Source organism: Lichenostomus cassidix, chromosome Z, assembly GCF_008360975.1.
Source record: "Lichenostomus cassidix isolate B80296 chromosome Z, HeHo_3.0, whole genome shotgun sequence".
Lineage (NCBI taxonomy): Eukaryota > Metazoa > Chordata > Aves > Passeriformes > Meliphagidae > Lichenostomus > Lichenostomus cassidix.
In genome coordinates, this window is record NC_139511.1 from 50,209,662 (window position 1) to 50,224,366 (window position 14,705).

Below are 14,705 nucleotides of genomic sequence, written 5' to 3' on the forward strand. Positions count from 1 at the left end.
CACATTCAGCAAAGTCTTTAAACTTCTCGTGTTACAAAGTTAGTTTGATGTAGTCATCCCTTCACACATGTTTGAAACTGGGGGGGTGAGAGGGCAGAGGGGGAATAAAAGGTACAGTGGAGTCACAGTGCCATTGCACTCAGTGATCTTGAAGGTCTTTTCCAACATAAATGGTTCTATGGTTCTATGAAGCCTGAAATAATTTGTTACCATTTGCCTGTTCGTTTAAAATCCCAATGAATATTTATTCAGTCATCTCACTTTTAACAACAGACAAACTGGAACATCTCCAGGAAAACATATGGCATTTAACAGTGACAATTAAAAAAGATTTACAGACCAAACATAATGCAGGTAATGTTTTCTGATATAGCCTCTACTTGCAGCAGATTTTTCCAGAATTTTCTACTTATGTTGTTAGTCTTGTACAGAATTTTAAAATAAGGTAAGATGTGTTACTAGAAGCTTCTATATAAATTAAAACATGAAGTAATAGGGGGACTTGTGTTGTTACTGATTTGGGACGTGCAGTCCACTAAATGACTGGGAAGACCCCGTGTGACATCCCACCCTCAAGGGGAAGAGATCACCCAAGATACTCATATACTTGTGGTTGAAATGAATGACAAAAGTCAGAGTCCACAAAAGCTTACAAAGTTGTATTAATAAATTACAAATGTGGCATGCTAATAGTTAAAAGGTAGCTCTTGATGTCCTCCTATAAGCACACAGCAGTGGGTTTTCCATGAAGACGTGAGTTGAATGGTAAGAGAGAGAGTGGGATATGTATTAAAGATGGGGAGAGAGAAAGAAAGGAAGAAAGTGAGATCACCAGTCCTGGCTTTGGTGTTGATCCAGCTAGTGGGGTGTCCAGGGTCCTGGGGCTCACATGCAACCCAGCTTTGGGGGGGATATCTTTTTTTAGATAGTTTTTCTCACACCCTGGAGCTAAGTATCTTGTGTTCTATGCAAATGAGTTACCATGCATAGTCCATTGTTCTGTACCTTTCCGGAAGCAGGTCAGAGAGCTTTGGGGGTCTTGGGTGGTCTTGATTCCTCCCTACAGTCCATGCCCACTTCTTGACCTCATTCCTGCACTTCAGCTGTATTGTGTTGTGCTTATCTCCAGGATGCAGAAGAAGGACATTTGTCCCAGAAAAGTGCTGCCCTACCTCTCAAGCCACATCCTGTTCTTTTTCACAGTGTGTCATTTTCCACAATCCTTGGCTGGCTCTACAGCTATCTGTCTATCAATATTTGAGACATACACATCAGGCCCCTTGCCCTCTAGGCTTCTGCACCCCAGCAGTGGGGACTGTTGCCGAAGTCAAGAAACTGACTTCTTAGGCTCAGGTTTACACTGTGATGTGGGAATCCCTAATGCCTGGCCTGTTTTTCAGGAGTATGTGTTGAACCTTTGCCAGGCTAGCACAGGAGATGTACCCAGTGGGGATATATACAAGAGGGAGCGCAAAGAGAGTAATAAGCATACAAGAAGAAATGGAGAGTCTGATGCTTCTTTTTTTGCCTGGTTGTTGGTTTAAGACCAAGCCTTGGAAAGCTTTATTTGCCACAAGAAAGTACTGCCAATTTTGCCAAATCACATTTCCATATAATTTTAGCGGCCAGAGTTTGATGAGTTGCTGTAGAAAACAATGCTTTTATACTATTTATAAACAAAGGCTTTGGGATCTTGTCAGACATAAGGAAATGGTTTGTAGCTTTAGCAGTTCTCAATATGACAATCACTGAAATTCTTGCAGGAGGGAGAAACAAAATGAGATGTGTAAGGATGTTTTAATGATATGAGATCCCACAAGGCCTGCCAGGACTTGAAACCAAATATTCACAGTGTGCCATTTCTAAATGGGAATTTCTACCTTTCTCTAAGTATAGAGCTTAGTGTTCTTGGACTTTATGAGATAGCATCTTAAAATTAAATCAAGGCTGTGGTGTGTCATTGCAGATTTGGCAGTGGACTGGGACTCCCTTTTTTCTAAGCAACAAATGCCCAAACCTTAAGAAGTGTTTCTAATCCAGTTCTATTTCTTCATTATGAATTTTCTTGCAATCTGAGGGCTGTAAGCATCTTGGATGGGCTTTGAGCAACCTGATATTGTGAAATATGTCCCTGGCCATGGTTGAGGGCTTGAACTAGGTAACTTTTAAACTTCTCTTTTAGCCCAAACCATGCTGTATGGCTCTGTGATCATCCAGAAGCAGTTATGTTGCTTTAGGAATATAATGTGGGGAAAGTTTTTAGTGATATCTTTTCCTTTACCCCTCTGCAGAAAATAAATTTCTGATACAGCTTAAAAAGGATTTTTAAAATAATATTCAATAACAGGTAAATTTGAATTAAGTTTTTTGAGAGTTTTGATTTTGGATATTTTGTTGGGTGTGATGCTTTCCTCTTTCACATCATTCTTAGTGTAGTCTGTCTCAGTACACTTCCAATGGTAATGCTTATCTTACAGCATTTTAAGAAAAACTACATTACAACTGTGATTCTCTTCTAGCCTGTTTTCACAAAGTCTACAAGATTGGTTTCTGCTTTGTCAAATTTTAACTCCTTTTACATTCAGAAGATAAACCAGCTCAAATGCTGTACTGGTATGTGCTCTTCATTCTTACAAGCAGCTCTGGGAGAAGTGGGCCTGAAGAACACAGAATTTCTGCTACTCAAAGGCATAAAATATACAGCCCATACAGCTTTTTATAATATTTGTAGTAATGAGCACAATTTTGAAAACTAAACTATGGATTTCTGTTAATGATTTCTGGTGAACCTGATCAAAAACAGATCAGATGCAATATTAATTCCAAACATTCTGTTCATGGATCAAGTCTTGCTTGATTGCTGTCACTCTGTAAAGGCAGTATTAGTAGTATTTTATTTATATCCATTTTGCAGTTTTGTTGGTGTTTTTCTTTTAAAAGCAGTAATCTGATTCTTGCTCAAAGATTAGTATTTATGTGCCTGCCAGTATGTAGAATGCTTTAGGAGAACCATTATTTGACTCCAGTTGAACAGTATTTCATTCATTTAATGTATCAGATGTTAGGTCTTTAATGTATAGGCCAGAATCATGCATAATTCATCCCAGCCCATAAATCTTGCCCTGCTTTATTTTGCAACCACAAATCTCTACGAAATTCTAGCTTAGGTGGAAAATAGAAGCTTTTGCTAACCAAGATGCAGGAACATTTATTTTTAAGTTATGTGAATGATTCTTCAGGACCCTTTGGAGGCTTGTCATCTATAGGCTTCCTGGAATATATACCAAATGCTGGACAATTATGAAATGAGCAGGTTTTGTTGTGGTCACACAAATATTATTCAAATTGTAATCCTAAAATTTGGTGCTTAATGCTTAACTTTGCCATTTTAATGGTAATATGTATAGATGAGAAGGAAATGGTTTCAGATTTAATGGCGTATGTCCCACTATTTCTGTTTTCCAGAGCACAGACACTCTACCCTTGATGTTCTTAGGAAGCTGAAGTCTCCCCCTACCTTCTTTGCTGCAACCAGACATTCTCCCATGCTGAGCGGAAGTGATGAAGTATATGCAAACTCCATGGTGGTAAACCAAGTAAGATTATATTTGAACTTTTGGCTAATTTTTCTTTACCTTCTGTTAATTTATTTGCATGATAGTAGGATATTCTGGATCTGTCAGCAGTGGTGTTTTTTCAATTAGTAAAATTCTAAATTAAAACCAGCAATACTTTACTCTTTTCACCTATATTTTGTAACTTTTTTAAGAGGTCTGTTTCAACAGATTCAGTCAATGATAGGAATTGCTCTCCCTAGCCTGCAGGAGAAACTGTAAGGCAGATGTCACTGTCTCTTCTGTGTGTTCGTGAGCTAAGCAGCATGTGCTTCCTTTTAAGAAATATTTATGGTATTACTTGATCGTGTGCACTTCAGATTTCTGAATTCTGCATACATTCACAATAGAGATGGATTTGTTGGATAATTTCAGAAGTTAATGATAAGGTCATAGTGAAGCTTATAGGCTCAACAAAAACAAGACATTGCTGAAAAGGTGAAGTTGACGTCCTACAAATGTCATGGAACGTTCTGATATTGGAGATTCTGACTTAGTATTGCTGTTTCTGATTGGTCACCAACACTGGAGATGACCCAAAGTGTCCATACCAAATTATGTTTTGCATCACTATGTTGCATCTGGAATCTTTCCTCCATTCTCACACTCAGATACCATAATTTGGGCTGGAAGGATAAGTCTGTCTGGTCACAGCATGTATGTGGTGGCTGGGTCTAGTTAAACAGATAGTGGATTCTGGTGGCATGTAGCTATTTTTCAGTGATGCTTTATGTGATTTATTCATTTGTAACGTGCTATGGGATCGCTCTGGGCTGAAAGTTGGTGTATTGGAGTAAGAAATTATCAGATGGTGTTAGAAATCTGAGATTTTGCAAGTGTGATTTTTTTTCCTTTTCTTAACCTCCTTCACCTCTTCACCCCATTCCCTGAAACACTTCACCCACTGCACTCACTGCAGATCCAGTTCATTGTGACAACTGAGATGGAAGTTTAAATTAAAGGCTGAGTGTGTTCAAAATGCACTGAAGAGATGTAATAACGACCCATGAGTGAGCAGCTGTCAGGGGACTATAAAGAGCAATCTTTGAACCCTTGATTTGAATAATATCAAGGTTAGAAGGACAGCGCTGCAGAACTGCATTTCTATTACAGATGGAAATGTTACCCAAGTGTGTTGCTCAGGGGGCCTTCAGCTTGGGTTGCTAACCTTTGCTCTGTATGTGGCCACAGTCTACTTTTTTAAACTGCTGATTGGGGCCAAATTCTCCCTTAAGCACCACTCAGTAGGAGCCAGAGTGGCTGCTGGAGAAGGTCCCTCTGGTGCTGAGGAGGAACACTGCCCAGACAGGAATAACTTTTCAGGGAGGAACAGCTGCATAAGGCCTGGGAAAAGCATTTTACCTTTGTGTATGTCATGTGCACAGTGCAACTGAAGTATTTCCAGACTTGCATGTGCTGTATCTTTGAATGCAAATGTGGATTGCTGCAAAAATGCCAGCAGTTCTTCCTGTCTTTCACTAAGAGAAACATAATTTAGATGGGGATGAAAGCACATCTCAAGAGGGACTGGAGAAGAGGAAGTCAGCAATCTGAAAGACCAGTTTGGAGATATTTGTAATCCTTCCTTTGTTCTTGCTTTTATACAGGTGCTTTTTGGAGATTGAGTGTTTTCACTGGCAGTGTGACTTTTCAGTATTATTCAGTATCTAATTAGATGACTGAAGCCTCTAGCTAAAAGACTAACAATGAACTGTATTTTAGTATCTTCTGTAGAGTTAATGGGGGAATTCAAAGAACTATTTGTTACCACAGTCTAAATCCTGATTTCTGTACCTGAGAAAGCAGAATTGCCAAATCCATTCCTATCTTTGTGTAAAAGCAGAGGTGCTTCAGGCCCAGAATTACGTAATGTCAAAAAATAAGTGTCCTTTCCCTTCCTTCCTTGGAGAAACTCTATTCCAGGTCATGTATATTTATCTCAAAGCTTAGGAAACTGGTGCTGAAAAATTAAAAGTGCATTATGTGTAGGCTGATTTTTCCAAATTAAATTGCAGAATGTTTGAATTCTCTTCCATATGTCTCCCACACTAATGTATAATGCATACTTTTTGCTCAACTCAAGGGTAGTTTTTAATAAAAGCTATAAATATATGTATCAGTACATTTAATAAAAGATATAAATATGAGTGAAAAATTCAGTAGACTTGGAAATACCAATTCATTGCTGCTCTAATTAGGGAATAAAGTAATGCAAAGTCTAGAATCACTTAGCTATATAACTTACCTTCAATTCATGTGGTGTAGAAAGTAATAGGGAAAAACCTCACAAAACATATGTCCCTAGGTAAAATGGCAAACTACTCTTTTCCTTGTTTCCTGACAATATGTCTTCTTATTGCCTCTTACCGGCATTCATTTTTTACCTGTAGGCTGGAGATTTAAAGACTAACTACATTCATGGAGATGGTGTCAGCCATGAAATGTGCCTGAATCCCACTGACTCAATCCCAATGGCCAAGAGCTCTTCATCTCCTTCCCTTGAGGAGAATGATCAATTTATGTATCTCCCAAAGGAAGAAAGTCAGAGGTCGATAAAAAATGAAGAAAGTGCAGAATTAAGACATGCCATTTCACCTTCTCATCTGTATGTAGCAGATTCATATCTTCCATTCAAGACCCATGGATTTATTAAGGATCGGGGCCAACTTTATACTGACATGAAAAGAAGAAGGTATGGAATTAACTTGATGATATGGCCAGAATAAGGATTATTTATAACCACCTTTTTTTTCAAAAGGTGAAGCAGAATCTGGAGTAACAAATAGTATTACTGGGGTGAAATCTCTGCTTTTTATCACTGGTATTTATTGTCAAAACAATCTGTTTCCGTAAAATAGCTGTGAAGACATTTTTAACAAATAAAATTTTCCTCATAATAAATGTATTTTTAATGCAAATAGATACTTTCTTACTTTTTTCCTTGTATGCACATAGTCTTTACAAAAAAAACCCCAAAAAACAAAAACCCAAAAACCCCAAAAAGCCAAAAAGAACCAGCTCTTTGCTGTCATTGCCATTGTGGCATTTTTGCCTAGTAACAGAATTTCACTCTTCTTTTCCCAAGATATATTTTCCATTAAGAAAATAGTCCAAAATCTGTTGAAGTCTCTGGGAAACTTTCAAGTCTTTAAATAGGCCTGTAGAAGGACCATGTTAGTCCTGATTGCATAGATATTTTTTATCTCAAAAAAGCCAGAGCAGAGTTTAGCTGCTTTTTTGATAGGTTCAGACTGTGTTCTTCTCCATTGCTGGTATACATGGTTTACTGCCATTTGTCTGAAGACCCTCTTCCAAATGGCTTTAGGTTATGGTGGAAACTGGTTGGCTTCAGAAAAGCAGAGAGCTTCAAGGATGAAACTGTGATTTTGGTTATTAAAATTAGGTTTTTAACAATGAATTCAAAAATTAAATAATTTAACAATAAATTTTCATGATGAAAAGGTTTTACTGCTTCTCTAGATAGATGAGATTCCCTCTTACACAGGAGGAAATCTGAATCTTGCTTCCACCTTTGAAGACTGTTAGGACTAGTTGGAGGTAGAGCGTCAGATCTGTGTAAAAACAGTAAGGAAGCAACAGTGTCAGCCAACTACTATTTAAAGTGAGCAATAAAATTTTCCCTGCTCCCTTAATTTTGAGTTTCGTATGCAAATATAAAGTCCCACTAAGAGGAATCTTTAACACAGATAATACAATAAATGTCAGACAGAGGTTTTTCTTTCTTTCACATTTTTTTTTTTTTACTAGCTATTGGGGTATCATGTAGAGTACTATAATCTTCCTGTGCCTCTAGTCAAAAACATTTTTATCCTATACATTTATACATTTTTAGATAGACTCACTCCTCTTAAGACCTAATTCAGGTACCTGTATGAGAACTTTAAGAGTGTGTGTAAATTTTCACATGTCATATGACATGTGTAAGTGATCCAAATATTACACATAAAATAGGACCACTAGTATGTAATTCTATTTTTAAACCAGATTTTTATGTCAGAAAAATTCCCTAGAGAAGTTACCACAGGAAGTCATGGATACTTGTCTGTTGACATAGACACGTATCACTTTTTCAATTTTTAACATGTGACAGTAACTGATAATGCATTTAAACAACTTGTTTCTGAGATGTCACATGGGCTATTACTCATAAACATTACAAGATACTGTCTCTAGAATTTGTAATAAGGAAATAGTTTCAGACAGTAGTGATAGATTTGTGCTTCAACAAAGTAGTGGTGTGTGAAGGAATTTTTGTGCTCTCATTCCTGGTAGGAACTCTGGCTATTTAGAAATACCACACATAATTTAAAGTTTTATGTTGTAAGGCTGGAATGTTATTGCAAGCAGTCAACCATTCCTTCCAGCCACTCTGATGAAGAGACCATGAACTTGCTCTTGCAGGTAACAGGACTCATCCTGGGAAACTAACACTGCTTGAGCAACTGTAGTGCACACTCCTGCTCAGGAACCCTTGCCAATCAAATGGTCTTTACTTGTTTGACATATTGATTTAGCCAGAGATTTTCCAGTCTGCCTGTAGCTCTGTATGTTTTTAAATGTATATCTTTTGAACTGAACCTCAAACTGTTTCAAGAGCCTCCTTATACCCTGTTGTTATTTTTCTCTTCTGTCCTCTGTTGAGAAGTCACAGATGTAGGTAAAAATATGTCTGTGAACAGCCATATCATATCTTTCAAATACACACATGCACATAATATCCATCTATACCCACGTGTCTTGGTACTGCAATCTGAGCATGTGTAGAGAGGCAGGTTCATGCGTGGAACAAAACATCTCATTTTTTGGGAGATGCTGCACATGGATATAAAAGTCATGATCCATAGGTGGCTGGCTGTGGTGGGAGTGTGCACGATCATGAGTGATGCAGATATCTGCACTGCAGATCCGCAAGGCACGGTCAGAGGGGTCCTGTGCAGAGAAACTGAGTGTCTTGACTAGGTGACTGCAGACCTGAGAGAGGCCTCAGAGGCCTCAGGCCTCACAGTATGGTTCACCTGACATAATCACGGTAGTTTGGGCTGTCATTGTTCAGAGGATTCAGCAGTGTCATTTCTTGTTGCATTAAAATAAATTGTTATGAGGAATTCTGGGAAGCTAAAGATTTTATTGTCTTCTTCAGTTCAAGTCTCGATGACCTTGAAGTGGACAGCGGTAGCGGAGGTGTGTCGGACAGAACCCACGCTTGTTACCCTCCCCTCGGCTCTCCAGAGGCCATGGCTTCTAGCAGAGATGGACTGGACTTCCCTACCAGTCTGCAGACCAAGGTATTTATTTGATACCATCTTAGTTTGAATTGTTTGCCTTTTAAGTTGATCACTGAAATTGTGTGAGAAGCATGTGAATCTGAAGAGGAAAGATGAGTTCCTGGCTGGCAGTGCTAGTCTGTCCAGAGAGCACTCACACAGGGTTGTGAAGCTGGAGCTCCCTGGCTGTGGCTGGGCTGGGCAGCAGCCATGGAAAGAAAGTGTCCATCAGAGATTTGCTTCAGCTTTAAAAAACACATCATTTATCAGAAGTGTTACAAAGGAAATATCTCATGTTCAGTGAATCAGCATTTTTTAACCTAAATATATTTAGTGAGAAAAATGTTTAACCAGCTGAAGTTACGCAAAAGAGTATTGCTTTGCAAAGTTTAAAACTGACCTGCTGCCTGTTTTAAAACAATTTCTAAACTCAGGGAAATTCAGTTGGCTTTGTTCATTGACCAATGTAAATCTCCTTTTCATTGCAGTTTTCTGAAGTATCCTGTCTACATTAATTTTCACTAGACCATGGTGCCAGTTCTGAGATCTCCTGACACAAGTGTAGAATTATTGCTTGTTAGCAGAGATTCTTACTATTTTTTAGATGCACTTGTTGACATTGTAGAACTTTATCTCACCTTCAGCAAATGATTACATGAAGGCAGAAAAAGAGTTCAGCACAAACATAAATTCTGTTAGGCCTACTTTTAAAAAATAATAAGGTAAGCTCTTTGGAGGAGTTTTAGGAATAGGCTGTGTTAAAGTGTAAATAAATCAAAAATTAGGGGATTTCCTTTAAATTTTTCCTATTGACATATTTGGTGATTGGAAAATGTTTTCAAACACAATAATTATTAAAAAAGCCAAAAACAATACAGAGAAAAGAGAAAGAGGTGAGCTCCTATCTTTGGAAACTCTGCCATTGGTAATTTTCAAGGCATGGCCATAGTATCCATGAAATGTTCTTGAAGTATTAAAGTACTAAGATTAATGCCTTCCTTGGTAAAAGAAGATAGTTTGGTCGTCAGATATAATGATCAGCAATACTGTTTGGATGTTGCCTGTTATGAATTTGAAAAATGTAAGCTTTCTTTTAGTTTCTTAGTCTAACTTGTACCCACAAACTATTTCCTGGAGTATATAAAAATTTATCTTGGTGGAAATATGACAGCCTTCCTTAGAATTCACTTGAAGTTGTCAAAAATCTTCTTTGAAGCCAAGAAAACATATGTGAGTGGTCAGCTCTTCCTGATTTGTTTCTGTTGCTGATGCATTTCAAAATTACGCAAAGTTTCACTTGCTGCAATTTCTTGTAGGAATGCACAGTGCTTGGGATTCGGTCACGCTCCTATTCCTGCTCCTCACCCAAAGGTTTGGTAGGAAGACCTCGCATTCCTTGGGACTTCACAGCTGGGGATTCAAATGAAGGTCAGTTCTCTGGCTTTGAATCATTCAGTACCTGCCCACTTCAGGCCCAGTGAGGATGGTGTTACTTTAGAGAGCTTACCAATGTGTACATTTAGTAGCCTTCAGGTAGCCCTACCATCACCCCTCACTCTTCTCCCATCTGCAGCCTTGTCATGCCCTCCCATGATACAGCCTCTGATCCCTGGGATGGCACACAAACTGGGCGAGCAACAGCCACAAAAACTAATGCAGGCAAGTGCAGTAATCCTCTTTTTAGAAGATCCTTCCTTACCCTAGCCTCCTGCTGAGTGTCTGACAGAGACCAGGAGGAAGGTTAGGATGACACAGAAGAGCCATCAGAGAGGACGGATAGTTCCAGCTTCCCACAGATCCTGGGTAATATCCAAAACAGTGATGGGCTGTAGCTTCTCTACAGGCTAGGAGACAAAACCCATTCTCTTCATCAAGTGGAGTCAGAGATGTTTCTGCAAGAAGTTTGTAATTTTTTTTATTTGTTTCTGACATGCTTTATTTCTAGGCACATAGTTTAATGTTTAGAAGACAACCCACACTTTTCTTAATGAGGGAGTGGGTTATATTTGAAAACTGTGCAAAATGTGAAATACATACACTGTGCTTTTCATACAGCTCACACTACTTAAAAAACACCTGCATTCAAGAGGCTTGACCTCTGTCTCTGCAACCATGCCCATTGCTTATTTCCAGCTTGTCTCTCACTCCCGTATACCTTTAGATTTTCAGCAGTCCAGAGCCAGGGGCAGGACATAGGAGCCTCAGTGAACCAGATGGAATGGACACTTAGAGAAGCTGTGGATGCTGCATCACTGGAAGTGTTCAAGGCCAGACTGAACGGGGCTTTGAGCAACCTCATCTAGTGGGTGGCATCTTTGTCCATGGCAGGGGGGTTAGACCTAGATCATAGCATCACTGAGTGATTGAAGTTGGAAATGACTCCAAAGTCGTTGAGCCCAACCTTTGACCGAACATCATCATGTAAACAAAACCATAGCACTAAGTACCACATCTGCTGTTTCTTGAACACTTCCAGGTGACTCTATGACCTGCCTGGGCAGCCCATTCTGACGCTTGACTACCCATTTAGTGAAGAAATTCTTCCTGAAGTTTCAACCTGAACTTCCCCTGGAGCAGTTTGAGGCCATTTCCTCTTGTGCTGTCACTTGTTTACTGGGAGGAGAGGCCAACCCCCACCTGGCTACACACTCCTGTCAGGGAGTTGCAGAGAGAAATAAGGTCTACACTGAGTCTCCTTTTCTCCAGGATAAACACCCCTATCTCCCTCAGCTGCTCCTCGTAGGACTTACTCTCTGGACCCTTCACCAGCTCTGTTGCCCTTCTCTGGACTCGCTTCAGCACCTCAATGTCCTTCTTGTAATGAGAGGACCAGAACTGAACACAGGATTTGAGGTGTGACCTCACGAGCACCAAGTACAGGGGGACAATCCCTGCCCTGGTCCTGCTGGCCACACTGTTGCTGATCCAGGCCAGGATGCCATTGGCCTTCTTGGCTACCTGGGCACACCCTGGCTCATGTTCAGCTGCTGTCACCAGCACCCCCAGGTCCTTTTCCTGTGGGCAGCTTTCCAGCCACTCTGCCCCAGCCTGTAGCACCGCCTGGGGTTGTTGTGACCCAAGGGCAGGACCTGGCCCTGGGCCTTGTTGAACTTCACACCAGTGGCCTCAGCCCATGGTCCAGCCTGTCCAGATCCCTCTGCAGAGCCTTCCTCCCCTCTGGCAGATCAGCACTCCCACCCAGCTTGGCAATGTCTGTGAACTAACTGAGGGTGCATTTGATGTTCTCATTCAAATCAGTGATAAAGATACTAAATAGGACTGGCCTCAATGCTGAGCCCTGGGGAACAGCACTGGGGACAGACTGACAACTAAGTATAATTGCATTCACCATCACTCTCTGGGCAGTCTTTCACTCAGCAAAAAGTGCACCTGTCCAAGCCATGAGCTGCCAGCTTCTCTGGGAGATGCTGGCTGGGCCTGATGCCCTGGTTGTCCTGTATGTGCTGGTGATCACACTCAAGATACTTCTGTTCCATAACCTTCCCCTGCACTGAGGTCACCATGATCAGGCTGACAGGCCGTAATTTCCCAGATCCTCTTTCTGACCCTTCTTGTAGATGGGCACCACACCTGCCAACCTCCAGTTATCTGGGATGTCCCTGGTTAACTAGGGCTGATGGTAAGTCATGCAGAGTGGCTTGTCAAGTTCTTCTGCCAGCTCCCTCAGTACTCTAATAATCTTTGAGATCCTTTCCAGCCCTAACAACTCTGTGATTCTTTGACATTCAATGTGAAAACTTACAAAAATTGTGGAAGTGTTATCATTAACTTTGAAATAATTTAATGACTTCAAAAACTGTTTTGGGGGTGAGAGATACTTTGTCTGCAGACTTCTTTTATCCTAAGAAACTGAATTAAGCAGTGCAACAAATAACTTCTTTGTTGTTACTCAAATTCATTGCAAGATTTCATGTCTTGTAAGGAGGAGAATGTACTGCTGCCTGCAGCAGTGCAGCTGTGTTGTATTTCCCCCATCACCTAAAATATTTGTAAGCATTTATATCCAACAGATCAGGTGAGAAGTCCTTGTAAAAAACAAGGCAGAAGAAAAAGATAGAAGTATATCACAGAATTAAAAAACAGAAGAATAGCAAAGCCCAGAGTCATGTTTTTAAAGTAAAACAGAATTCCTTTGATGCTGCAGCTAACGGAGTTTGTTGGTGTCACAGTCCATTAAGTTTCACCCAGACACCATTACCTGCCCTGACTTGATCTGGGCTTGGACTTGTTTCCTTTTCATTCTTTCTCCCCTTCCTCCAACAGTCAGTGTTGGACCTTTACATATTTTGTGGAGAAAGTGGAAACCCATTCCTGTCCATAATTTAGAAGCTGGGTGTTGTGCAGCCTGCATCACAGATGTAGTATAATGCTGGGAAGGAGGGTGGTGGTGTGCTGAGCTGCATTGTCCCTTTTTTGGCCAGCATTTGGCAAGGATGGGAGCATTGAACATAGTGTTTGGCAGCTGGCAGTGGTGATTATTGTGTGAGGTAGGCACACCTTTCATCACTTTGAGCAGTTGTATCTGGGTACAGGACTAGCTCAGGAGCTTGGTCCAAGAAGCTAGGACCAAGTTCATTCTGATCAGATAGTTAATCCTGATCTCTGTGGGCTGCAGTGGGATTGTGTCTGGGTCTGAGTGGGAGTCTTCACATGGAAAACCTGCCCCTTCACTTCTGCCCAGCTGCCAACACTGAGGACATCTTACTCAGGGCTTAGCTATGCAAGAGGGGGGTGCAGATGCCCTTGCACATAGCAACAAAATGTAAGCCAAAGTGGATGAATGCAGGATGACAACAGGATGGTGTTTTTCACAAATAATATGAGAAAATGGCAAAACAGCATTTGTTTCTGATGGAAGCTTTTAAATATGCTCAGATTTAAAACATACTGCCTGCCTTTATTCAAGAGGGTATTTCCAGACTGTAACAGTAAAGGATTTGTCCCTGCTCTGTAGATGGTGTGCTCATGAACAGTGGTCCATCCCTACTTCAGGCCCTTACACTCTCTAAGTCAGTGTCTCAGCTCCACCTTTCTAGTAAGTACTTCAGTGCCAACCCTGTCGTGTTTTGCATGAGACTGTCTTCATCTCCCATGGATACATGGTATTGGTTTCTTACAGAAGCATCCTGTGGCACAGGTTGTGCCTGACAACTAACTGAAATGCCCTTTCGGTCTCGCTGCTTCTTTGGTAAATTCTCTAGCTCTTCTAACCTGAAGTCTACAGTCATACATTCAGTATGAAGAGATACTGATTCAGTGAAGGGTGTTTAAGTCTTAAGTATCTAACTTCAAAGAAAGCATAGTCTGGTCTTTGACTTAGTCTTGGTCTTTGACTTAGTCTTGGTCTTTGACTTTCTGAACCATACCTGTGGTAGCTTTGCTAAAAATGTCTGCAAAATGAAGTGGCTTCTAATTTGAAAATGGTCGTGATATCTATAGTTTTGGGCTCATTTTCTTCCAAAACAACCCAACTGAGTTGTTCATCTTTTATTTTGCTTTTTAGAGAGTTTGTGAAAGTATCTCCTTGAGTCATCTGTTTATAAGATCATAGAATCATGGAAGATACAAATTTGTCACACATTAAACATTTTGTGCAGTACCTAGAGTAGTATTCCTCTTTATATAGAGGGATTTAAATTTTTTTCATAGATGTAGTTGCATAAGATGTGTAATTGCAAATGTTAGAAGAATGTCATTAAGATATTTTGCAGTAAATTATGTAAAAAGCAAAATGAAGGATGAGTAATTCAAGTCTGGGTTGTTAGGAAAAACAAAGGAAATATTT

The 14,705-nt window shown here is 40.2% G+C and overlaps 1 protein-coding gene across 6 annotated transcripts in view; it reads left to right on the top strand.

Annotated features, from left to right (window-relative positions):
- The window catches only part of ARHGEF28 (Rho guanine nucleotide exchange factor 28), a 115,352-nt gene that overhangs the window by 57,069 nt on the left and 43,578 nt on the right, over positions 1-14,705 (top strand). For all 6 annotated transcript variants that reach the window (XM_085043047.1, XM_085043048.1, XM_085043051.1 and 3 more), the window contains 5 exons: positions 3,466-3,596; positions 6,005-6,306; positions 8,776-8,920; positions 10,216-10,327; positions 13,875-13,955. In XM_085043047.1, the coding sequence (XP_084899173.1) occupies positions 3,466-3,596; positions 6,005-6,306; positions 8,776-8,920; positions 10,216-10,327; positions 13,875-13,955 (771 nt within the window). The remainder of the gene's footprint in view (positions 1-3,465; positions 3,597-6,004; positions 6,307-8,775; positions 8,921-10,215; positions 10,328-13,874; positions 13,956-14,705) is intronic.